At 34.9% G+C, this 24,858-nt stretch overlaps 1 protein-coding gene across 7 annotated transcripts in view; it reads right to left on the bottom strand.

The window, feature by feature from the left end:
* Positions 1–24,858, bottom strand: part of SESTD1 (SEC14 and spectrin domain containing 1) — a 149,956-nt gene that overhangs the window by 52,396 nt on the left and 72,702 nt on the right. For all 7 annotated transcript variants that reach the window (XR_009256963.1, XR_009256962.1, XM_058712651.1 and 4 more), the window contains 3 exons: positions 20,590–20,703; positions 3,311–3,424; positions 1,579–1,676 (listed from right to left, as the gene is read on the bottom strand). Coding sequence is in view for 5 of the 7 variants with exons in the window: in XM_058712651.1 (XP_058568634.1) it covers positions 1,579–1,676; positions 3,311–3,424; positions 20,590–20,703 (326 nt within the window). In the remaining 2 variants the exon portion in view is untranslated. The remainder of the gene's footprint in view (positions 1–1,578; positions 1,677–3,310; positions 3,425–20,589; positions 20,704–24,858) is intronic.

Raw genomic sequence — 24,858 nt, 5'->3', positions numbered from 1 at the left:
ACCTTCTTAAAATGTCTTTCCTTATGAATATGACTTTAAGAAACTTCAAATTACTCTGGTGGACTATTCAAAACACAAGAGATTTGGCTAATTTTTGTCAAGCAACTTCTATGACATTTTCAATTCCTAAACCATAACATACAGTATGTGTGTTATCTATACACACATGGATAGTTACACATGTAAAAATTTTGTATTTTATATTTTTATATGGTATCTACAGGGCAGTAATGTTCCTAAATGCTTGCTGTGACTTAACTAGATTTCCATTCAAACAATTTGTTTCTATATTTTTACTCTGCTTAAATCAAGATTTGGTGTTAAACTCCAACCTTCTCACATTCCTCTTACCTTATTACCTCGATTAACTGATATGTGACTACATTGTATTCATGGAATAAGAAGATGCATTTTATCAAGGTTCCATTATATTTTTAAGATAAGATTCAAAAGATGTAGACAAGGAAGAGTATTGACTCTTTCAAATTTCCTAATGAAAAATTACTGTTCTGGGGCACCTGGGTGGCTCAGTCCGTTGGGCATCTGGCTTCGGCTCAGGTCATGATCTCACAGTCTGTGAGTTCGAGCCCCGCGTAGGGCTCTGTGCCGACAGCTTGGAGCCTGAAGCCTGCTTTGGATTCTGTGTCTCCCTCTCTCTCTGCCCCTTCCCTGCTCACACACTCTCTCTCTCTCTCTCTCTCAAAATAAAATAAAAACATTAAAAAAAAAAATTACTGTTCTAGTTACCACTTTGTTGATAGACCAGAAAGGGTTAAGAGTTTTTAACTGGGGAGAGGGATCTGGCCTACCAACAAAAAATGAAAACTGTTAAGATTGCAAAGTTCAATGGAAATCCGTTAAAATGATAAATCTAGTCAGTTACATTTACAGAATACAACTGAACAATTACTTCATCCAAGTGTCATAAAACACTAAACTCCCCAACTTAAACTCATGAATATCATATTTTACAAGGACATAAGAGTTCTAGAAGGTAGGCATTTAAGAACTAATATATTTAAATAAGGCTATAATTTTATTTCAAGCTGCAACCTTTTCCAGACTTCACAAAGTAGAACTCTAAAATGAAAATGGTTTCATTTTGAAAACATGTTCTTGCAAATGAATTTTTCACAGTGTCAGAATAAAGTAAATACATTACTATTCATCAAAAAGTCTTTTGTAGAGGGGTGCGTGGATGGCTCAGTTAGTTAAGCGTTCAACTTTGGCTCATGAGTTTGAGCCCCACATCGAGCTCTCTGTTCTCAACACAGAGCCTGCTTCTGATCCTCTGTTCCCCTCTCTCTCTGCCCCTCCCCAACATGCACAAGAACGCTCTTTCTCAGAAATAAACATTAAAAAAGAAGTCTTTTGTAGAGAAACTTTGACTGAAATCAAGAAATTTTACATGTAAAGCAAATTCTCATGAATAAATTTAATTCAACCTTTGTATGTCAAATTGATTGGAGAATTGCTTACCTTAATTCTTCTAGCTTGCATTAATAACTGATGTATCTATCCTTCATCAGGTTAATCACAGCTTTGCAAAGGTATAATTGCATGACACTAGCCACCTACCTCTCTTTCTCTTGCTGACTTCCTTTATCACTTCCATTGTTAATCAAAGCAAGTTCATCTAGTAATGATGTAGATTCCTTTGTAAACTTCTCAAAAACCTACAATATGAGATTTTGTTAACATATTAAGAATAATCTTAAAGTTAGTGTTTACATAAGGATTTTCAGTTAAGATCAACAGAATTAGCCAGGCAGAATTCCCTTTCCTTCTCTTGATGTCAGTTAGTACAATTCAACCACCAAAACACAACAACTTAAGGAGAGAAGACAAAATCCCTCCTAGAACAATGAACAGTTTCAATGGAGAAGAAATTTTTAAAATTTAAATAGAGTAAGAAATTATTTTTATTCCTCAATCAGACAAGTTTATTTTTATTCCTGTGTTTCATGGAGAAACATTTGCACCAGTGACAGTTTTAACTACATGAACATGATTTAGACCAGTACTCATCTTCTAATTCCAGTTAGAGAACATTTCTTTATGTTTTTCTATCACCAATCCATACTAGTTGCATATATTAGTTAAAAAGTTTTATATCTAAGCATGTAGGAAAGAATAAATTAGTTATAATTTTAACATTTAAGTTTATTTATTTTGAGAGAGATCATGCGCCTGGGCACACACAAGCACGAGGGAGAGAGGGGCAGAGGGAGAGACAGAGAGACAGAGAGAATCCCAAGCAAGCTCCACCCTCAGTGCAGAGCCGAACATGGGCTCGATCTCCTGACTGTGAGACCACAACCTGAGCTAACATTAAGAGCCAAACGCTCAACTGACTGAGCCACCCAGATGCCCCTTAACATGGTTTCTTAAAATATTTCTAAAAAGGGATTTGGTGAAGTCTGTTCTTAATAAAGGGGATACTCATTTGTCTGGTATCACTGTCCAAATAAGATGGAAATTGGTTATCCATTCTGAAATACCCAAAAGTTTGTTATTCCTCAATAAAATTAGCAGTTGACCCTTGAACAACATGGTTTTGAACTGCATGGGTCCAAATTGATACATAAATTTTTTTCGATAAACATAGTACAATACTATAAATTTATTTTCTCTCATGATTTTCTTACCATTTTCTTTTGTCTGGCTTGCTGTATTATAAGAACTTGGTATATAATATGTATAACATACAAAATATATGCTCATCATCTGCTAATGTTATCAGTAGAGTTCCAGCCAATAGTGGGCTGTTAGTAGTTATGTTTTTGGCAAGTCCAAAGTTATAGACAGAATTTCAACTGTGGAGGTCCCCAAAGATTAACTGTAATCTAAACTGACCTAATGAAAAGTTGTTCTTTTAGTCCCCAGCAGTTCAATCCAACAATGCCATTATCATGCAGAGTAGGGCAATTTCAGCCTGGCCAAAGATACATTTTCAGATACCAACTTTAACCTGTCAAACTGCTTTTCAACTCAAAATGATGTTTAAATATCTCTAAAGATGGTACATCAACTAGATTACCTCTTAGGAGAATATGCTACTCTGTTATTCTACTAAAACATTAACGATTTTGACTAGTAATAATACTGCTATAAATGACAACACCAAAAGCAAACCCAAATGTGACTCCAGAGTTATCTGCCTTCAAGCATTATGCTATCATGTGATATGCAATATATTTTATTTTTATAACAAAGAACAATCTGCACTGTAGTTGATTAAAATGATAAAGTTACCAAAGTATGTCTTATTTGTATGTAATAACATTTCATCTCATGGTAATATACCAACCAGCCTCTTATTTAACCAGTCCATGTGATCATAGGTGAGACTCCCACCAAAATCTTCTGTTAACTGGCACGGTTCTATATAACGAGTCAATTTATTGGCAGACACTAAAATAACCTACAAAAGTAAAAAGAATATTTAGTAAGCCAATGTTAAAGGCCATGCAAGTAGTAAGGAGATAAAATCAGGTTAAAGTATGCAATACTGTTTCCAGATGATGATATGTTATCATGTATTTAATTAATACGAGATTTAATACATTAATAGAAGCATTTAAATTAATCCAATAAACTGTGGATATCTAAGAAATAAACTATCATATACCATTTATTATACCACTTACAAAAAAACAAGAGACACCAGCAACTCAGATGAGATATTTTCAAAATTTTACCAATATTAATAACTTCTTGGTAATAAAAATCAATGCCTTTGATACAACATATTCAGCAAAAAATTTTCATATGGCCTTAAAATTAGCTAAGCACACTAAAGTGACAAGCACAAATGAGTAAGTCTGGCAATCAAAAAATTATACACTTTCAATTTTCTGTAACATTTCTTTGATTATATATTAACAAAACATGTCCTCCAATGGAGTAAAATTCAGGATAACATAAACTTAAAATTGATGTGTTAAGGTGATAATCTTTTAATGCTAAACTTTAAAAGATTTTAAGTATAAATTAGAGAATGACCTAAGAGATCACTGTGGCACCAAATAAAATTCCAATGAAGATATACAAGAATATAAAATAAAATATACGTATGAGAGAAAGATATTCAAATGGCAGTGTTAATGCAAAAATGATACATGGAAATTCTAATCTACCCCCAAAAAAGATGTGCTAAGAAAAATGTGTTTAATGTGTCCAGCTAGAAAGAACACCATTCACACTCTAACAATAATGAAAGCCAGATAATCTATAAAATTATAACTTTTGTAGAACTTCTCAAAGAGCCAAGGTCACAGAGAAACCAACTAGCCTGAAAATGAAGAAAAGACAGCACCATAGAATGGTGGAAAGGGAGCCTACAAAGTGCCATGAGCAAAGTTTTGGGGGATTATGGAATTCTTCTGTATCTTGACTGTGGTGAAGGATTTATAACTATATGCATGTGTCAAATCTTATTAAACTGTAGGCTAAAAGGGGTGAATTTTACTACATGTACATTATTCCTCAATAAAGCTAACTTTTTTAAAAAGTAAAAAAATGAAAAACAACATAAGAAGAACTTGTGGACAAACTACTAGAGAAAGAAAGAAGGAAACGAAAAATTTAGAAACATACCCAATATGCAAGTGGGGTACATCCACACCATGTATGAAGTTATAATATAAACACTAAATGAGGGGAAATTTACCCAAACTGCTAACTGCTTGGTTAAAAGGTGGGGGGAGATAATCTTAGTAAGGTAACAAAACCATGGTATCAAAACTTCATAAAACTATCAGAGAAAAATTGATTCTACCATAATTAGACTTTATTAAAAAATTGGTATTGAAAACAATGTATTAAGTGCAAACTAAGAGCCTTAAATGTTTATATTAGCAAAAAAAAAAAAAAAAGGGTAATGAATAATGAGCTAAGTAACCTATCAAAGAAGTTGAGGACAGGGGGGTAGTGGGGGAACAAAAGAAAAAATTCAAAGATAATAGAAAGAAGAAGGTAAAAAATAAGCAATTAATAAAGCCAAAAGTTGTTCCTTGAAAAAACTAAAATAAAATCAACCAATTTCTGAGATGACAAAGCAGTAAGAAAAGCACAAATATGTAGCAATACAAGTGAAAAGAACACAGCTACATTGGCAGCAGTGGTTTAAAAGATAGTAGGATACAGAACAATCTTGTGTCAATAAGTATGCAAGTTTACAAGAAATGGACAAATTCCTATAAAAAATAATGTATCACAATTGACATAAAAAAACACACCTATAACCAATGAAGTGAATCACTAGACCCCATTTTCAGGAATCATAGCATTAGTGGTAATTTTAGTATTGCTATTCTAAGATCACTTGATGAGGAAGAAAGCGAATGATTAATATAAGACATTCTAAATTCTCCCATTCCTGAGGTCCTTGAGAAAGTGGAATTCTTGAGAAGGAAGACAGACACAACAAGGAAAAAGTTCCCCTTATGCTCTTCAATTTGAATTGGAAGTATCAATTTAAACTCATGATATCTTTCAACTTAAATAAAAACACACACACAATTTTTCTAGTTCTAACCATTAACAGGTTTAGAAATAATGACCAGTTCTGTAGAAATGCACACCTCTAGTATCCAGACTGTTACCTACAAATACCATTTCCCTCTAAAGGGAATCAAGGCTCTTTGAAAAAAAGGCCAATTCCAGGTCTTAGGGCTAGAAACACACGATGAGCTTAGAATATCTTCTCATCCAGATATCAAGAATGGTATCAAAGACTACTAGGATTGTGCCAAAGGTCTTGAAAAGGTTTCCACTGGCCAAAATTGTAACAATTTGCATGTCAATAAAATTAACAAGTGCTATATTTTGAAACATTAAGTATGTTTAATCCAATGAGCTCATACTGATACAAAAGAAATGACAATCATTGGACTACAATGGGGAACAAATTTACTGAAAACCAGCAAACAAAGGGAAACAGGCATTTCTCTCAACTTTCATATACAAACCATACCACTGGGTAAACAAATAATCAATGAAGGTAAGCTTCTCATTACAGAAGTATTCTAGCTAATAAATGAAGAAAGAATAACAGAACTAGATCATTTTAAATCTTTAATAAATCCACGCATTAAACATAAATGGCTGCTAACATCACAAAAACAGAAGACAACTATTATGAGTTTCATGATCAAGGAACACATCACCACCAATGAACAGCCTTGGAAAAAGAAAACATGAATCTAATCAATTCTCTAAATCCAACTATCAATTTATGGAAATACAGAGAATCAAAAAGGCAGAAGAATATGTTAAACTACACCACGCAGATGCTTGCTGCCATGAAAAACTATAGGAAAAACAACAATCTGGTCTCTTTAAGAGACATAAGAGAAAGAAAAATTGATATTAAACAGCTTTATTTAATGAATACAGAAACCCACAACCAATATAAGAGAAGTACATATTCTTTTCAAGAAGCATTTAATATTTAAAAACTTGACTGTATATGAGGCCATAAAAAAAAAGCCTTGGTATATTTCAAAGGAACTGATAATATTCTTTCACCACAATGAAAAAAGTTAGAAATCAATAATCAATCAAACCAGAAATCAATCAAATCAGATTTTAAGACTGTATCTACTTGGAAAGGGATCTCAATCAATCACAATAAGTTGCCACTCTTTGGATCCTGATTCAAATCAATCAGTCAAATAATCCTTGCACATGCATGATTTATATATACATTTATAAACAAATTTTAAAGTGAGATATATAATTCATATATATTTTTTATATAACTAAATCCTTTTATAACATTTATTAAGTAATTATAAATTTAAAACCAACTGGCTCTTTGATATTAAGGAATTGTTTCTTTTAAGGTAGAATAATGGTATTAGGTTATATTTTTTTAAAAAGACCTTTATGTTTTAGAGACATATAGTAAAATATTTACAAATAAATTCAAATGTCCTCTATTTCCTTCACTACAATATCTCCAGTCTTCCTTGACAGAAGTGGATTAAGGTAAGGAGGGGGCAGGATGGACCATGGAATGATGATTGCTAGAACTGGGTATAGGAATTCATGGAGTTAACTATAATATTTTGTGTATTTTTTATGTGTTCATAATTTTTATAATAAAAATACTAAAAGCCTAAAATATAAATCTCTCTTTTAAAAGAATCTTTCCAGAAAGAAAATGCCCCACCAGTTTATGAGTGAGTTTTAAAAATCAAAGAACAGATCATTTTGGTCTTAAACAAATGCTTCCAGAGAACAGAAATGCAGAGAACAGTCCCAACTCATTTCATGACACTGGCATAACACTGATACCCAAGGACAATGTGGGAAAAGAAAAGACCACAAGGACTTGAAAATATCAAGTATTAGCCAATATCAAGCAAGGCTGTGGAGGAGTAAAAATTCTTATACACTGCAACTGGATATGTAAATTAGAATGCCTCTTTGGAAAGCAATTTGGCATTATCTTAAAAATTTGAACATTTCTATAACCTAGGTCTGGTGAATCTGCAAAAAGAGAAAACCTTATACATGTTTTACCAGGAGACATACGCATATCATTCATAATGGCAAAAGAATGAAACAACCCAAATGTCCATCAACAGGAGAATAACATAGCAGAATAACATAGTGGAATGACATTCACCAGTGAGAATGAATCAACTACATCCACTGCAAGAGTATGCATGAATCTTATATATATGATGATGAATGAAAAAAAGCAGATCAGTGAACATTAAAATCATACCATTTTTAAAAGCTCAAAAATAAGTGAAACTAAATACAATATTTAGTAACAAATAATATCTTTAAATGGCAATTCTACAGATACAAATATAAAAGAATAATAAAAGGTAAACATTCCCTATTTTCTTCTGAAGATTTTGTCTTTCACATCTAAATTAACACACACACACACACACACACACACACACAGAATGAGAATATGAACAAAGGGTGGATAATTACAAATAAGTTACCTTTATTTCAAAGAATGGAGATTTGGGTTCTTGGGATGGGCTGTGGGTAACCAAGTGTTTATTTCAGTATTAAGCTTCATATATACCTACATGTTTTTAAAAAGAATATGTAGCAAATACTGTATTTAAAAACTACACACAGAATCAAGAGAAGAAGGGAACAACTATCAGTAGCTGACTGAAGAAAAAGCTAACTTCTGAGACAGCAAGCAGGGAGGTTACAGGGAGAACAAAGGGAGATCTAGAGATGGTAATAGTAAGAAAGCTGAGGGGGTTTATATGCCTTTTTCTCCATTTAAAAAGTAAAAGAAGGGTGCCTGGGCGGCTCAGTCAGTTAAGTGTCCCACTCATGATCTTGGCCTGGGTCATGATCTCCAGGTTTTGAAATCGAGCCCCGCATCAGGCTCTGCACGGAGGATTTTCTCTCCCTCTACCTCTCCCCTGCTGGGGTGAGTGTGTGTGTGTGCATGTGCGCGTGCTGTCTCCCTCTCTAAAACATAAACAAACAAACATTTACTAAAAAGTAAAAGAAAAGATATAGAACACCAAATTACATTTTTGGTTAGTTTAACAGCAGCAAACTATATTATACCCATCTGCTTTAAATGGCAATTAATGCAATCTCTCTTGCACAAGTTTAGCATATCTCAATTTCACAGTCTTCCTGTTTAGGTAATAATAAAAGCTAACTTAAATATCTCTTAAAAATTTTTAGTGTTTATTTATATTTAAGAGAGAGAGCGCAAGTGGCAGAGGGGCAAAGAGACAGGGAGACAAAGAAATTGAAGCAGGGGGTGCCTGGGTGGCTCAGTCGGGCGTCTGACTTCAGTTCAGGTCATGATCTTGCAGTTCACGAGTTCAAGCCCCACGTCGGGCTCTGTGCTGATAGCTCAGAGCCTGGAGCCTGCTTCAGATTCTGTGTCTCCCTCTATCTCTCTGCCCCTACCCCACTTGTGCTCTGTCTCTCTTAAAAATAAATAAAAACATTAAAAAATTAAAAGTTTAAAAAAAGAACTCTCAAAAATAAATAGACATTAAAAAAATTTTTTAAAAAAGGGGCGCCTGGATGGCTCAGTCGGTTGAGCGTCCAACTTCAGCTCAGGTCATGATCTCGCAGCTCGTGAGTTCGAGCCCCGCGTCGGGCTCTGTGCTGACAGCTCAGAGCCTGGAGCCTGTTTCAGATTCGTCTCCCTCTCTCTCTGTCCCAACCCATTCGCATTCTGTCTCTGTCTCTCTCAAAAATAAATAGACATTAAAAAAAGAAACTGAAGCAGGCTCCAGGCTCCAAGCCATCCCCACAGAGCCTGACATGGGGCTTGAACTCAGACTGTGAGATCATGACCTGAGCTGAAGTCAGACGCTTAACCGACTGAGCCACCCAGGCACCCCAAAACAAACATCTTAAAGAATTTTTTTAAATAAAATAAACATCTCAGAATAAAAAGAACACAAAATCTTTTCTCTTATTGAAAAATATGTCACAGAGGGCTTTATTTTATTCTCTTGTTCTAACGCGGCTTCTTTAGACTAGAGGACAGGCATGACGCTGAACAGTAAATGTTAAGTGGCGTTCAGGTCACAAGAACCATCTCATCTTCCAGCAAGTTCTTCTGGGATCTAGACAGATATTTCCACAAGAGCAAGAGTAAACACAGTCAGCTCCCACGGAGGGTCTTTTCCTTTGTCCAAAGTGCCTAGCAATCTATTAACTAGATATACACTAACAGTGAAAAAGAAATATGTATTTACTCCAGGAAGAAATACTGCTTGCTAAATTAAGCACCAATTCACATCTGAAAAGACACCTGAATAGAAACGAATGTAAAATATAATGAATAGTCTCTCTGGTCTTCGACTCTGCCTCACCTGACACAATATTCTATTTGAACATTGAAAAAATGTCTACTGAAAAATCCCTTTCATGTCCCTCTTATTATAATTTAACTTTTAATGATGTTATTTATTTGTTCAACATTCATTATTTAAAAGAGTTAAACTGATTAGAAGTATTATTTATTAGAAGCTATGTGTTCTAGTGCTGGGAATATAAGGATGGATAAGATATGTTTCTACAAAGGAAATGAGCTTTTTATTTCTGCAATATTCTACAGAATTGTTTTCATAAAAAGAAGTAGATTAAAATTTTCTGATTCATTTCTACAGCCTTTGTTAAAAATACTCTAAATAAATCTAAATATTGTTGCAATAGCACAGAGGGACCAAGGTTTTACTAGAATATCCCAAATGATTTCCAAATACCTTTCTTAGATTAAACACCATTATAATGATTTAATTATAAGGATACTGAGCTAGGAACCAATCACTCCAGGTTTGTGCCTTAGCTCTGTCACAAATTCACTGACTTTGTAGAAGTCAGCCTAAAGGAACTCACTCCAGGCTATTTTTCCAATCTGCCAAAGAAGGCAGCTGCGTTAAACTATCTATGTCTCTTTAAGCTCGTAAGAGGACATATTCTAATGAGCTGTCATGCTGTACATTTAATTTGGACCATTCTTCTCTAATATAGGACCTATCTTGCCCAATGAAGAGTACTTGTCACTTTCTACACACACTGGTTAGCTTCACTAAAAAAAAATAATAATAAAAGTTAACATAAATTATAAAAAATGTAGAAATATATATTTGTAGTATCGAAATACATTAAAGTCACTGGTAACAGACTTCAAGTTTAATAAGCCAAAGGGAAAATGTGAAATTACTTAGTTATGCAGAGCAAAAGCTGTACTTGCATCTGAATATTTCTTGTAAAAAAACTTTTTTCCTAAAACCAACATAAATGCAAATAGTGCAGAGTCACTGTCTTTTATCACATAAAATATATTTAAGAAAATACTATCTCTTAGGAAACATAACTTTTGAAGAAAAAGTTACCTAAGATTATTGTTATGATATTTACACTTACGCAAAATAGACATAAACAAGAACATATCACAATTATAGACCTGCATAAGACTCATTTTCTCTATTATTAGAAAATATTTTATAGAATCTATATTCTTATAAAACTCACTGATGGCTGTTCAAAGTGAAAATAGATCTGCCATGTAGATACACAGAACTGTATCAATACCAAAGGTATCTCAAAGCTAAATTATGTCTGTGGAGAAAAACAATAGCTTTAACAATCAGAAGACTGAAAATCACAACCATTTAAAATTAACAACTTAAGGAACTATCTACTGTGGTGAAGTATCAGTTTCTACTTCAATAATTTCATCTTTACTTAAGAGGGGGACTGAGGACAAGGAGAAGTGCTGAAGAAGCTGGCAAAACACCAATAACTGATTCTATTTTATTAGATAATGTTCAAAAAGAATGAAGGAAAAAAATTAAGAAGGGTTCACAACAGTAGGAAAGAATCTTACTGTATGAAAAACCAAATATCTAAGTATCACCCCTCTGAAGTGAGTCAGGAGAAGCATCCATAAAAGAAAAGAGAAAGCCTCCTTCCAGTCCACAGCAAAAGTACATTGTTTACAAAGGTAAGTTGTCCAATTACCTTTGGAAAATGACACCATTTGCCAGAACGCAGCATATAAATTACAACTGCTTCTAAGATGACAAACCAAGCTACAATGAACCAATGACTCTACTCCACTCCAGTGCCAGCATCACAGAGAAACAGGATTTCACAAAAAGAGCAAATTCAAATGCACAAGCAAAGTAAATATGGTAAGAAACCGTATTTTTCTGGGGGTGGAAGGGCAAGGATTTAGGCCTGAAGTAAAACTGGAGTGCTAAGAAAGTAAACTATGCAGACAAGGAGATTTCTGGAAGTTGGAAAAGCGCAGAAACAGATTAGAAAGTAAATAATCTACATTTCAAAAAAACAGAGAACTCACACGTTATCACAGTCAATGTGGTGAAACAAATTTGGAATCTCACACTAGGTGATTTTTTTATTTAATGTTTATTTATTTTTGAGAGAGAGACAGAGAGAGCAAGTAGGGGAGGGGCAAAGAGAAAGGGAGACACAGAATCAGAAGCAGGCTCCAGGCTCTGAGCTGTCAGTACAGAGCCTGATGCTGGGCTGGAACCCACAAACCATGATCATGGACCCACAAACCACAAACCCACAAACCATGAGATCATGACCTGAGCTGAACTTGACGCCCAACCGACTGAGCCACCCAGGTGCCCCTAGGTGATTTTTCTCTAAGCTATTCATTACAGCTTCTCAAGTTACAAAATACTGGTAAGATTTCCTATATTTCTGTTAACAGTTCTGAAAGAGATCACTAATACAACAAACCTTCTTAAAAGGTTTAAATATGAAGCAGTGAAAAGTCAGGGCTATTTTATCTTACGGGAAATGTTTTATTTCCCCTCAAAGAGGGGGAAACACACACCCAAAAGCAATCATCCCCAAAATTAAAAACAAAATTAGAAAATAAAGGTCCAAAATATCACATTTAGGTCATGCATATTATGTCTAATCCCTTTACCCCAGGATTCTTCATATAAAAGCACACAAATAATGCCATAATTGCTAAGAAGTCTAAGGAAATATTTTCCAAAACTGCAGAAAAAGGTGTGAAAATCTTTAATTAACTACTTAATAAGAAATAACACTGCAAATTAGAGCAGAATTATTAAACAGTTCAAAAAGACACAAATAGGTAGGTATCATTGCATTAGAATATTAAGCATACTAGCCAGTTCTTTATCTCCTATAGAACTTTCTTTCAAATATTTACTGACAATGTCACCTATTCTAATCAAGGGATTGTCAGAAAAACTACATTTGAGCAGAAAAGCAAACCTCCTTAAAAATCAAACAATTCCTTACCTTGGAGAAAGAAGATAATACCATAAACTCAAGATTTCATTTCTCAAAAAAACATTTAAAATAATACATTTTCCTAAAGAATTTCTTTAGACTGACTCACTGACAATACTTCTCCCCAAAATTCTGACAATCTCAAGAACACTCTCTATAACATTCTATAGTATTTTATCATTTTTCCCAGAGCATAACAGAAAAGTAGTATACAATGAGCTTGTTTTAAGAAAGGATTTACTAAATTGTTAATACTATAAAATACTGAAAGGGAACGTCATTAAACCATCAAATAACATGATATACACCAAATAGATCAATTTTGCCTTTTCCCATCTAACAAATGGTACGGATGATCTTTAATTTTAAAACAGTTACGTAAGATGCAGAGTGAGTTATTATAAACCATTTACAAAATTATCTATTTTTATGTTCAATTTTAAGACTATATATAAATTATGATGAAAATGGTACTATACCTTCAAAAACAGAAGGGGAAATTATTTTCATAACCTAATCTTTGAAATTTTAACTTTTATACTTTAAAAAAATTGGTTTACTTTTATAATTTTTACATTTCTTTTTAAGCAACTATAAGTGAGAAAAGGTTTGTAAGCCTAGCCTGATAGACGACTCTTTGAAAGGGTAGAAAGTCTTCTACTGTTCATAAATGAAAGTTCAAATTTGATTTAATTACAACATATGCTATCTTTTTTACCATAATTTTTGAGTACCAGAGACATCATCATATGCTAACTAATAATTTTGATGAAATGAGATTCATGTGTCTGAAAATCTATCTCAATCTTAGGAATGGGCAGAAGATATTACTGTTCTTTCAAGAAATGCTGGGTCTGTACCTTTGATTGACTTCCTATAGACTAGTCAGAGACAGGTTAATTTGTAGATATTGTTCAGAAAAATACAAATAGTTTATGATCAGTGAAACCGATCAGTTTTGGTCTAGTGAAATAAAGCATAACCTCAAATTTAAAATTTATGGATCTAAAGGACATTGAGCAGTTTTGCATCTAACTTGGCAATCTTATCTGTCTGTAAAAATCCTAAATTCCTCAAAAACTCTTAACCACACCTTACAAATTACTGATAACCTCATCAGACAATGATTTACCTATGTATGAATTGTGTTTATGTTATACTTGCAGGAGTGTCATGTTTCTACTTTTATGAAAATCATTCTTTAACATATGCTTGATCTACTCAGGATTATGGTAGAGATCATATTCTGATTTTTGTCTAACTGCTAAATAATTCTAAATTATTTTCAACTATTCATCTCCATGAATAATATGTATAGATACCATTAAATTCTTGAAGAAAAGATTAATCAGTTACATTCAAAGTAGCTATCATTTTAAGCAGGAATCTAAACTTCAGATCTACCTCCAAAGAAATGTGAAACCTAGAAAACAAGCACAAAGGGAGCCAGAATAAAACAATGGAACTGCAAAAAGTTAGATAAAAAATATCACTACCCTACGTAAGTTTTTCAAACTTTGCCAAGTCCATTCAAAGGAAATAAAAATCATAAAAATGTTTAAAGGTAAATACTACTTGAAAAAGTGAGAGGTTAAAGTAAGGCAAATTAAATAACTACTCCACAATACTTAATTAACTAGCACATATGACTGCTTAACAAGTTTGAAGAGAAAGATATTTGGCCATATTGTCTTTAATCAAAACATTTGTAAAGGTTTTCTTTAGTATAGAAACTTACTTATAAAAAGATTCAGAACTTGTTTCTCCTTTATTCTCCCTAGAACATTCATTCTTTCCTAATAAAACATTCCCAAAAAAACTTAACACAGAACCTCTTACTCTGCAGGCACTCACATTTCATTTTTTATTTTACTTAATGGTAAAAATGTGTGCGGAAGATATGAATTAAAAATGTGTCTTTGTGGGTTTACTACAGATTCATGTGTGTATATGTGTTTATATATATATATATATATATATATATATATATGTATATATATATTATTTCAACGTGTATGTCTGCTTGTATCTGTTAGCTGGGGAGTATTTTTTTCAGTAAGGGAAAACTGCTTTCTGCAAAAACTAGAAAGAAGTCATAATACATGGAGCCAGAGGTGCTCCCAACAGAACGTGAAGGAAGTCTCTGGTCCTGGATCCTAGCATTAGCATGGCCTCAAAAAAAAGAAAAAGGAAAAAACAGAATCAGATGCAGTATTAAGAGGAGATAAGAGAAGAAAACAATTTATAATGGTGGCTGATTAACATTGCCAGTAAGTAACTTTTACTCTCATGAATAACAATAAAGAATAAGGTAAAGATCCTTTGTGATTATTAGTCTCCCAATTTGAGGATAAGATTAATGCCGTACTACTTCAATTTTATCTTGTCATTTAATAGACTACAGATACTATCATCTAACCAGCAAAAGCTATCAAAGCCACGAGGTAGAATGCTGCTGAAGGACAAAAAGTACATGAATATCTGAACTGCTAAAAGGGAAACTGAACAGGTAGGTACCTATTTCAGAGATAGGACAATACATAAGGAAATATTTAGGTGAGCAATGAGAGCTGAATATTCAATAGCTGAGGAAAAACATCAGAGAAGTAAACAGGAAGAAAGTCATCTAGAAGAAAAATTTAGGAAAGATGATGAGCAAGGAAATGTGAATTCATGTGGGAAAAACAAGCTGTCATTAAAACAACAAGTAGGTGTTTATTTGATGAATGTTGTTGACAGATGGTAATAAATAAACTTTTCTTATGGATAATTCTATAAAGTAAAACATACTGTTGCTTATAGGAATGCTGTACTTATAACAAAGTTGTATTTTAAAAATAATTAGTATATATCCAAAAACACAACCTTAATTACAACAGCCCAAATGATCCAAATAACATCAAGGAAAGTAATTTTTGATTAAACGAGAATCTATGTTGAATTTAATTATATATAGCTCTAAGTATCATATAATGGCTGTGTTGAACTGCCGCTTAAAGTTGAATGTGCTTGGCAGTACATTAGCCAGCATTTGAAATTACTCTCATCTCATTAAGATATTAGGCTTTTTAATAAGTGCCTAGTGCTTATTTACTCGGGAAAATATCCTAGCTAAATCTCTTCAATGACTGAAAGAAAACAATATAGTGATATAAAAACTTTCATAGTAGGGTTTTAAACATCAATCTATGACACCAGATCTAAGCAGAGAGGAACTCTGTTTTCTACTTTATTTCCAAGATGCAATGTGTTTAGTCACTATGAACTCATATAGCATGAGACTCAACTAGGCACAGCATTTCTGAGCAGATGCCTATGCTTAAGCAGGATGTGACAGGTTCTTCACAAAAGGGATCTTCTCTCCTATTCTGTGTTCGCAGCTTTAGTTTCTAAACCACTGGCCTCTGCTCACTTTCTCTCAGAGCAACATTTCCTGCACAACTGGCATGAACAGCAGACCTCCCTGCCTGTCACAAGTACTCACTCATCATGGCAACATTCAGGCAACCTTTACTCTCTTCCCTCACTACACTTTTATTTCTCCTCCCTCGGATGCAGTTTCTCATTCAACTATCAGGGTAACACCTTTTCTAACGGTGTTAGAAGGCAGCCTTCCCCTACAGTGCCGGCACATCTTTCCACTAAGTCCATATCACAGTCAAGTCAACCGATGACAAAAGTACGCAAGATAAAATGGGGGTGGGGGGGTGGGGGACTCGACTCCATCTGCATAGGATGTAGAAAGCTGAGATGAACAATGCTCCAGCCCTCAGAACACCACCACCAGCACCACCACCACCAAAATAATGCAAGTTAATCTGCAAAATGACAACTTTTCTTCAACACACAAGAGTTACCAGGAAAACCAATTAACCTGAAAAACAGGAATAGGTTAGCGCTTTCAAGAAAAGATGGGACTAGAACACTTGCTTTCCTGAGGAAAATGCCAGAAATGATACAAGCCAGGTAAGGATTAAGCTACCATTTTTAAATCGCTAAGGGCCAAATGTGAACCAATGTGAAAATACAAAACCTCCGGAAAGTACAGACACAAGAAGAATTCAATCTCACTTGCAGGCTCTTCTACACAGACCTCCTGGGAATCATGAGAAAGATAAGGATGGTTAAGATAAGAAACTTCAGGGGCACCTAGGTGGCTCAGTTGGTTAAGCATCTTACTCTTGATGCATCTTACTCAAGTCATGATCTCATGGTTGTGAGATCGAGCCCCACGCCAGGCTCTGTGTTGAACGTGGACCCTACTTAAGATATTCTCTCTCTCTCCCCCCTCCCCCCATCTGACCCTCTCTCCCACTTGTACGTGCATGCACTCTCTCGAAAAAAAAAAAAAAAAAAAAAAAGGTAAGAAACTTCAAACAGCCTCTCTCAGATATAGACCTGGGAGACGTGAACAGCAGCCACCACTGAAAAGGCATGAAGATGAGACAGCCCAGATTCTTCAACTCTATCTCCTCTAGAGAACAAAAACCTTTGCATGCTGAGGGAAAGGGAACAGAACCCAGATGACCTTGGAGCACAAATACAGCCCCACTGTAGCTGGAGGAAAGGAAAAGAAAAATCTTCTGGTGGAGGCAAGAATATATGATGAGCCCACACTATCACAGCCCTTCTAAAGCTGGGAAAGAGGGCTCTACTTCCTAGACTCAGTGTCACAAAGCCTGCCTAAGACCGAGACTGAACCAGAATAACAGAAAATGCCCCTCGGACAACCACGGAGTAGCAAGGAACAGCAGTCTTTGGTTGACAGAGCATCTATAATGCAGAGAGAGATCTTTTCTGAGGCAAGGTACAAAGGAAAGACCTATAGCTGAGGGTGAAATAAACACTGAAAAAAACAGTCTCTGGCAAGCTAGCACCATCTTCAACACAAGGTAGCTCAAGAGGAATTTGAAGCCTGTGGTGCACTAAGGAAAATAAAGCAACAACAAAAGCCAAAGCCAACTCAACTGCTGGCGCGGCTAACTCTCCTGCCCCACTAAAAACCTAGCGAAAACCAAGATGGGCCCATGAACAGGCACAAATACTATTTACTTCAGTCTTTACTATCCTAAACAACATGTCCAACATGCCACAAAAAATAACAAGGCATGCAAAAGGCAATCAGGAATCAAAGCAAATGACGTAACTAGAGTAAGACAGACCCAGATACTGGAACTATCAGGTAAGGAATTTAAAATAACTATAATACACGCTAAAGGTTCTCGTGGAAAAACTACAAGAAAACAGGCAAGAACAGATGGGGGATTTCAGCAAAAAGAAACTATAACGAAGAATCAAAAAGAAATACTACAAACAAAACACATGGTAACACAGATGAAGTTGAGTTTACAATGAATGACTCATCAATAAACTCAACAAAGCCAAAGAAACAAACCATAAACCTGAAAATGTTATCAACAGATGGGCGCCTGGATGGCTCAGTTGGTTAAGTGGCTCTCTTTAGCTCAGGTCATGATCTCAGTTTGTGAGTTCAAGCCCCACGTCGGGTGCTGTGCTGACAGCTCAGAGCCTTGAGCCTGCTTCAGATTCTATGTCTCCATCTCTCTCTGCCCCTCCCCCTCTCATGCTGTCTCTCTCTCTCTCTCTCTCTCTCTCTCAAAAATAAAATAAAAACATTAAAAAAAATTTTTTTTAAAAATGACAATGGATCAACAGGAAATACCCGAGGGGGGGAAAAAAAAACACATGGAAAAATAAAAGAGAACATCAACCCAGAAATTTTCAAATGGTCTAATATACATGCAATTAGAATTCTAGAAGAAGTAGAAAAAGAAAATGGAGCAGATAAAATATTTGAAAAGAAAGTAAGAATTTTCCAAAATTGATGGCAGACATCAAACCAGAGATGCAAGAAGTTCAGGGAACACCAAAGAGAATAAATACTAAATAAAATACATCAAGGCATTACATAATAAAACTGCAGAAAAAACAAAAACTAAATGAAAAATCTTGAAGGTGGCCAATGGGGGAAAAAATATATGGCACACAGGGGACCAAGGATACAAATAACAGAACTCTCCACAGGAGCTATGGAAATAAGTCACTGGTATGATAATGTCCTGAAAGAAACAATGAAACAAAATTCTATAACCACCGAAAATATCTTTCAGAACCATATTAGAAATAATGGTTTTTGTTTGTTTGGTTTTTTCAGGGGAAAAAAAAGGCTGAAAAAATTCGATGATAACAGACCTGCACTGCAAGATACATTAAAGGAAGCCTTTTAGACAGAGGACTATATTAGACAAAAAGATGAATCTCCAAAAAGAAATGAAGAACACCAGAAACGGCATAAAGATGAAATTCTTTTTTTTATTTTAAACTGATGTAAAGAGACTATCTATGGCAAAAATAGTAGCCATCTATTGTGTGTTTACAGAATAGAAGTAAAATGTATGAAAACAAGGGGAGAAAATATTGGATACACAGTGTTTTAGGTAATTTCCACTATATGTTAAATGGTATATTATTTGCAAGTAATAGTCCATTAATTAAAGATGTATATTATAGGGGCACTTGAGTGGCCCAGTCCGTTAAGTGTCAGACTTCAGCTTAGGTCATGATCTTGCGGTTCATGAGTCCGAGCCCTCCATCAGGCTGTGTGCTGACAGCTCAGAGCCTGGAGCCTGCTTCCAATTCTGTGTCTCCCTCTCTCTGCCCCTCCCCTGCTCACGCTCTGTCTCTCTCTCTCTCAAAAAGAAATAAACATTGGAAAAAAAAAAAAAGATGTATATTGTAAACCTAGGGTGTACACACACAAAAAAAATCTAAATAAGAGATATAAACTACAATACGGATAAAATGTTATCATAAAAAATAATCCAAAAAATAGAAAAAGAACCAAAAAATACACAAAACCTAGCAAGATAGATTTTAAACCACCTGGTTTTATGAAATACTAAAATAACAGATTATCAGAATGGATATGAAGCAAGACCTAGGGGCACCTGGGTGCTCAATCAGGCATCTGACTTCGGCTCAGGTCATGATCTCGTGTTTTATAGGTTTGAGCACTATCGACAACGGCCAAAGTATGGAGAGAACCCAAATGTCCATCAACAGATGAATGGATAAAGAAGGTGTGGTATATATATACAATGGAGTATTGCTCAGCAATCAAAAAGAATGAAATCTTGCCATTTGCAACAACGTGGATGGAACTAGAGTGTATTATGCTAAGCAAAAGCAGTCAGAGAAAGACAAACATCATATGACTTCACTCATATGTGGAATTTAAGATACAAAACAGATGAATATAAGGGAAGGGAAACAAAAATAATATAAAAACAGGGAGGGAGGCTCTCTCGCCCTGTATTTAAGAGACTCTTAAATACAGAGAACTGAGGGGTTTGTTGCTGGAGGGGTTGTGGGTGGGGGGATGGGCTAAATGGGCAAGGGTTAAGGAGGACACTTGCTGGGATGAGCAGTGGGTGTTATATGTAGGGGATGAATCACTGGATTCTATCTCTGAAATCATTATTGCACTGTATGCTAACTTGGATATAAACTTAAAAATAATAATTTTAAAAATATGTTAAAACTAGGAAAAAAACCGCTAAAAAATACAAAGAGTGATACAAATGAAAACAAGAAAGAATTTGTGGTCTTTGACAAGGAATCATAATCTATTCAACAAGTATGTGAATGTCAATTATATACAAATCATTGCTTAGGCACTGTGTGAGAAATGCTTGAGCACAGCTTGGTATCCAATGACAAGCAAACAAAATAATATCAGCAAAATGCTATTTTTAAAGATACAACACACTTCTGCTTTTTTATATAGAGTATATTTACCTCAAAGCCAAGTCTATCCTTTTCTTTCCAAAAACAAAAATGTGTTACTTTCTTATCCCAGAATTCATCGGGCTTCACTACACAAACAAGGGACACCTCAGCTGGAACAACATTCTATAAAATACAAAAAATAATAATTATAAATTAGACATGTAAAATGAATAATTTATTAACACCATAAATTACTAAATGTTCACGGTTAGGCTGAATAATTAAGAGACCTTTGGAAAAGAATTAAAATAATAAAGAAATATTCCAAACTTCAAAACATACATGGCAATAAAGAAACACTTGGAAAGACAAGCTGATTCAGAAAAGACTTCAAATAAACAATGTAATAAAAACAGTACATGTGGGGGTGCCTAGATGGCTCAGTCTGTTAAGTGTCCGACTTTGGCTCAGGTCATAAGCTCATGGTTCATGAGTTCAAGCTCAGCATCAGGCTCTACTCTTGACAGTGCAGAGCCTACTTGGGATTCTCTCTCTCCCCCATTCTCTGCCACTCCCCCACAATCTCTCTCTCAAAGTAAACAAACTTTAAAAATAAATAAATAAATAAATACTGTACATATGAAATTACTTTTGTTTTACTGAATCTTTGTAATAGGTTATGTTCAGATTAAACTACAATATAATTTAAATTAAATAACTATCAAATTTTGGTTTTGTGTTCAAAAAATTTTGGGGGCATAATAAAATCATCTTGGAGAATTTCTTCAAATGATGTAAAATCAATTTTTTCACAAAATAAATTTTTTGCTGGCAATTATACAAAGAAGCCAAGATTCTACTTGATTATTAACTTGAAGAAGAGGATAAGCTAATCTTTGACAAATACAATTTCACATTTGCTAGATATGGTTATTCATATTACCTTAAAAAGAATGGAAATTAACATTTACTGAGTCAATAAATATTCCATGTATATTTTATCAGCAAACCCATATAGTCTATCTTTACAATAGATCTGAGGGCACCTGGGTAGCTCAGTCAGTTGAGCATTCACCTTTGGCTCAGGTCATGATCTCAAGGTTCATGAGTTCGAGCCCCATGTCAGGCTCTATGCTAACAGCTCGGAGCCTGGAGCCTGTTTCAGATTCTGTGTCTCCTCTCTTTCTGCCCCTCCCCTGCTCATATGCATGCACGAGTGCTCTCTCTCTCTCTCAATAAATAATACAATACATCTTAAATCTATCCATTTCTACCACCTGCATTGCTAACATTCCCAAACTAGTCAGCCTTTTAAAATATCCTCTTAACAGGCCTCCCTTCTTCATATTTTCTCATGCTCAGAGTAAAATTCAAACTCCTACCAAGGCCTAGAAAGCCCTCCAAGCTCAGGGCCCCAATGACCCTCAGACCTCACCTCATACCCCTCTCCCCATAGATCACTCCCCTACCACAGCCACACTAAGTTTCCTGCTGTTCCTGCCTCAAGCTTATGCCCTTGATGTTTCCTCAGTCAGGAATGTTTTTTGCCCCGTACACAGAAGAATGCTCCCTCTGTTTATTTAAGATTCTACTCAAATATTCCCTCTTCAGACAGGACCTTCCCTGACGACCCTATCAAAAGTAGCACCATATGACTCGGTCTCCTTTTACCACTATATTTTTCTTCATAGCATTTATCACTATCTGAAGTTACATTACTTAGTAATTTGCCTAATTACTTACTATCTGTAGTAATGTACTACTTTATGTACGATATCTAATATCTTACTATCATGTCAGTCCTATATCTCCAGCCTTTGATAGTGCCTGGTATATAGAAGACACTCCATAAATAACTATTAAATAAATGAATTCACATTAAATAAAATTGAGAGAATGAGATCTACTTGAATTTCACAGAAGAATAAACAGAGTTTCAAAGAACTAAAGTAACTTGTCCAATATGACAGAGTTGTTCAGTGATGGAGCTTAAAGAGAAACCAGATCTGACTCTAAAGTTCTATCACACCATTTCAAATGTTCTAGACCAGGAGTCAGTAAATTCTCTCTCAAGGTGTAGACAGTAAACATTTTAGGCTTTGCAGGCGATACAGTCTCTGTTGCAACTACTTCAATCCTGTCATTATAGTATGAAAGCAGCCATAAACCATATAAATGAATGGGCATAGTTGAGTTCCAACAAAACTTTATTTATGAATTCTAGGGGTCAAATACCATTCAAGACCATAAATGGCAAAACTGAATAACAATAATAAATTATGGTTATAATTAATTATTATTAAGGAGAAAATAGAAATCTTTCCATTTAAACATGTTATTGGGCACATCACAAATCTAGTGCCCCCTGCAATTACCAGGCTATGAATTAGTTAAGTAAATTCAACAGTATCAAAGTTATCAGAGGGGCTGGGAAACTTAGGGTAGACTGAGGCTTATTTATATATTGACTTTTGGAGGACTATTATTTCAAAATCACTGAATATTAAAGTTGCGAGAAACAAGAGAAACCAAACTCATTTTAGAGAATATTAGTTACAAAGCCAACACTAAGCTCTGGGATCCCAAACAACTGGTACTCGTACCTTTTGAAATTAAAGCAATGAATGATTTTGTATGTAGAAACTGCTTGACTAGGAGTAAACAAAAGGCCATTGCAACTTCTGAAAATGTTAACTACTAATAAATCCAAAAGTTGTTAAAATACCTATCGGAAAAGAAATCCCAAGAGGGGATTAAATCATCCATTGACTGTTCTTCAAAACTGCCAATGATCAAAGTCCAGTTCAAACAGCAAGCCCCAAACAGGTCATCTGTGACACAGGTGAATGACAGGATGAAAGGAAGAACAACACAAGGTCATAATTAATGGATTTCTCACCTAATAGTTATTTTAACAACTTTTACTGAGAAGAATTCATCTTCACGGGTGGGATATAAAAGTGCTCAGAACATATCTGACAGAAAAAGTTATGGAACATCAATCTGTGCTCCCGTAAAAACTGATCCTCTAGAGGCTATATCCTTTCCAACTCGAAGGAGTAATCCTAATGATGAAGGTTTAGGCCACACATTTGAAAACAAGGTGATGGGTACCTTATTTGGGAACCTCCTCCAATACATCCCACTGGTAAATATACACTTTGTAAAGGATAAAAACAAGACTTAGGGGTTGGACCATGTTAAGTTCTAACCGTGGCTCTTTCCCATGTTCACTGTATGAACCTGGCTAAGTTACTTAAAATCTTTGAGCCTCAGTTGACCTTTGGGGATAACAAAACCTGCCTCCCAAAGTTCTGAGGATAAAATTAAACGACATAATTTATATACGAAGCTTAGTACAGTCTTAACCATATGCTTAATCATATTAAGCACTAAAAGTATCCTCATCCCTCAAATCCCTTTTTCCTAATAATCCCAAATAAAAAATAAAATACTAAGAATCATTCTCCATGGGGCACCTGGGTGACTCAGTCAGCTAAGCATCTGACTCTTGATTTCAGCTCAGGTCATGATCTCACAGTTCATGGGATTGAGCCCCATGTCGGCTGTGCTGACAGCACAGAGCCTGCTTGGGATCCTCTTTCCCTCTTTCTGCCCCTCCCTGTCTCTGCCTGCGTGCTTTCTCTCTCTCTCTCTCTCAATAAATAAATAAACATTAACAAACAAAAAAAAGGATCATTCTCCTTAGTTATCATTTGAAATTTTATATTATCTTCCTTTCCACAGAACCCCAAAGCAGCTACTAATTATTTCCCAATCCATTTAAAATTCTTGATCTTTCTTCCAATATCATTAATATTTACTTAACTGAATTTCACTATCCTATGTAACTGCCAACTTCTATTTTCCCCAAACTGACCTGCCATCAACTCTCTTCATTATATTTGCTTCATTTCTGAGCTATCACGAAGTGAGTGTCCCTGCCAGGAATGCCCTTTTCACTTTCTTTCATCTAAATTAGATCATCTCTTTTATTTAACTCACTTAACTTCTACATTCTCTTGAAGCCCTTCTACAGAAACCCAGATATGTGTAAGCAATCTGCCTTTCGATCACTCAAATGTCTTATTTTTCTATTTCAGATCACAACATCTTCAATACCCTTATAATAAAGCAACAAATATTTACTAGGTCCCTAGAACATGCGAAGGATCATGAAAACGTTCTGTGAGGAACACAGAAAAACACAGACTAGGCTCAGACCACGGACTTTGTAACTGCAGCTGTTTATTAAATGCTGGTTTGCAGGCTGCTAAAATCCCCAAGGACACAACTGTCAAGTACATTTCTTCTGGCTTAGAAATAAATAACAACACC

This window comes from Neofelis nebulosa, chromosome 2 (genome assembly GCF_028018385.1).
Source record: "Neofelis nebulosa isolate mNeoNeb1 chromosome 2, mNeoNeb1.pri, whole genome shotgun sequence".
NCBI classification, from domain to species: Eukaryota; Metazoa; Chordata; class Mammalia; order Carnivora; family Felidae; genus Neofelis; species Neofelis nebulosa.
Note: the sequence above shows the minus strand (reverse complement) of the source record. Positions and strands in the feature narration are given on the sequence as shown.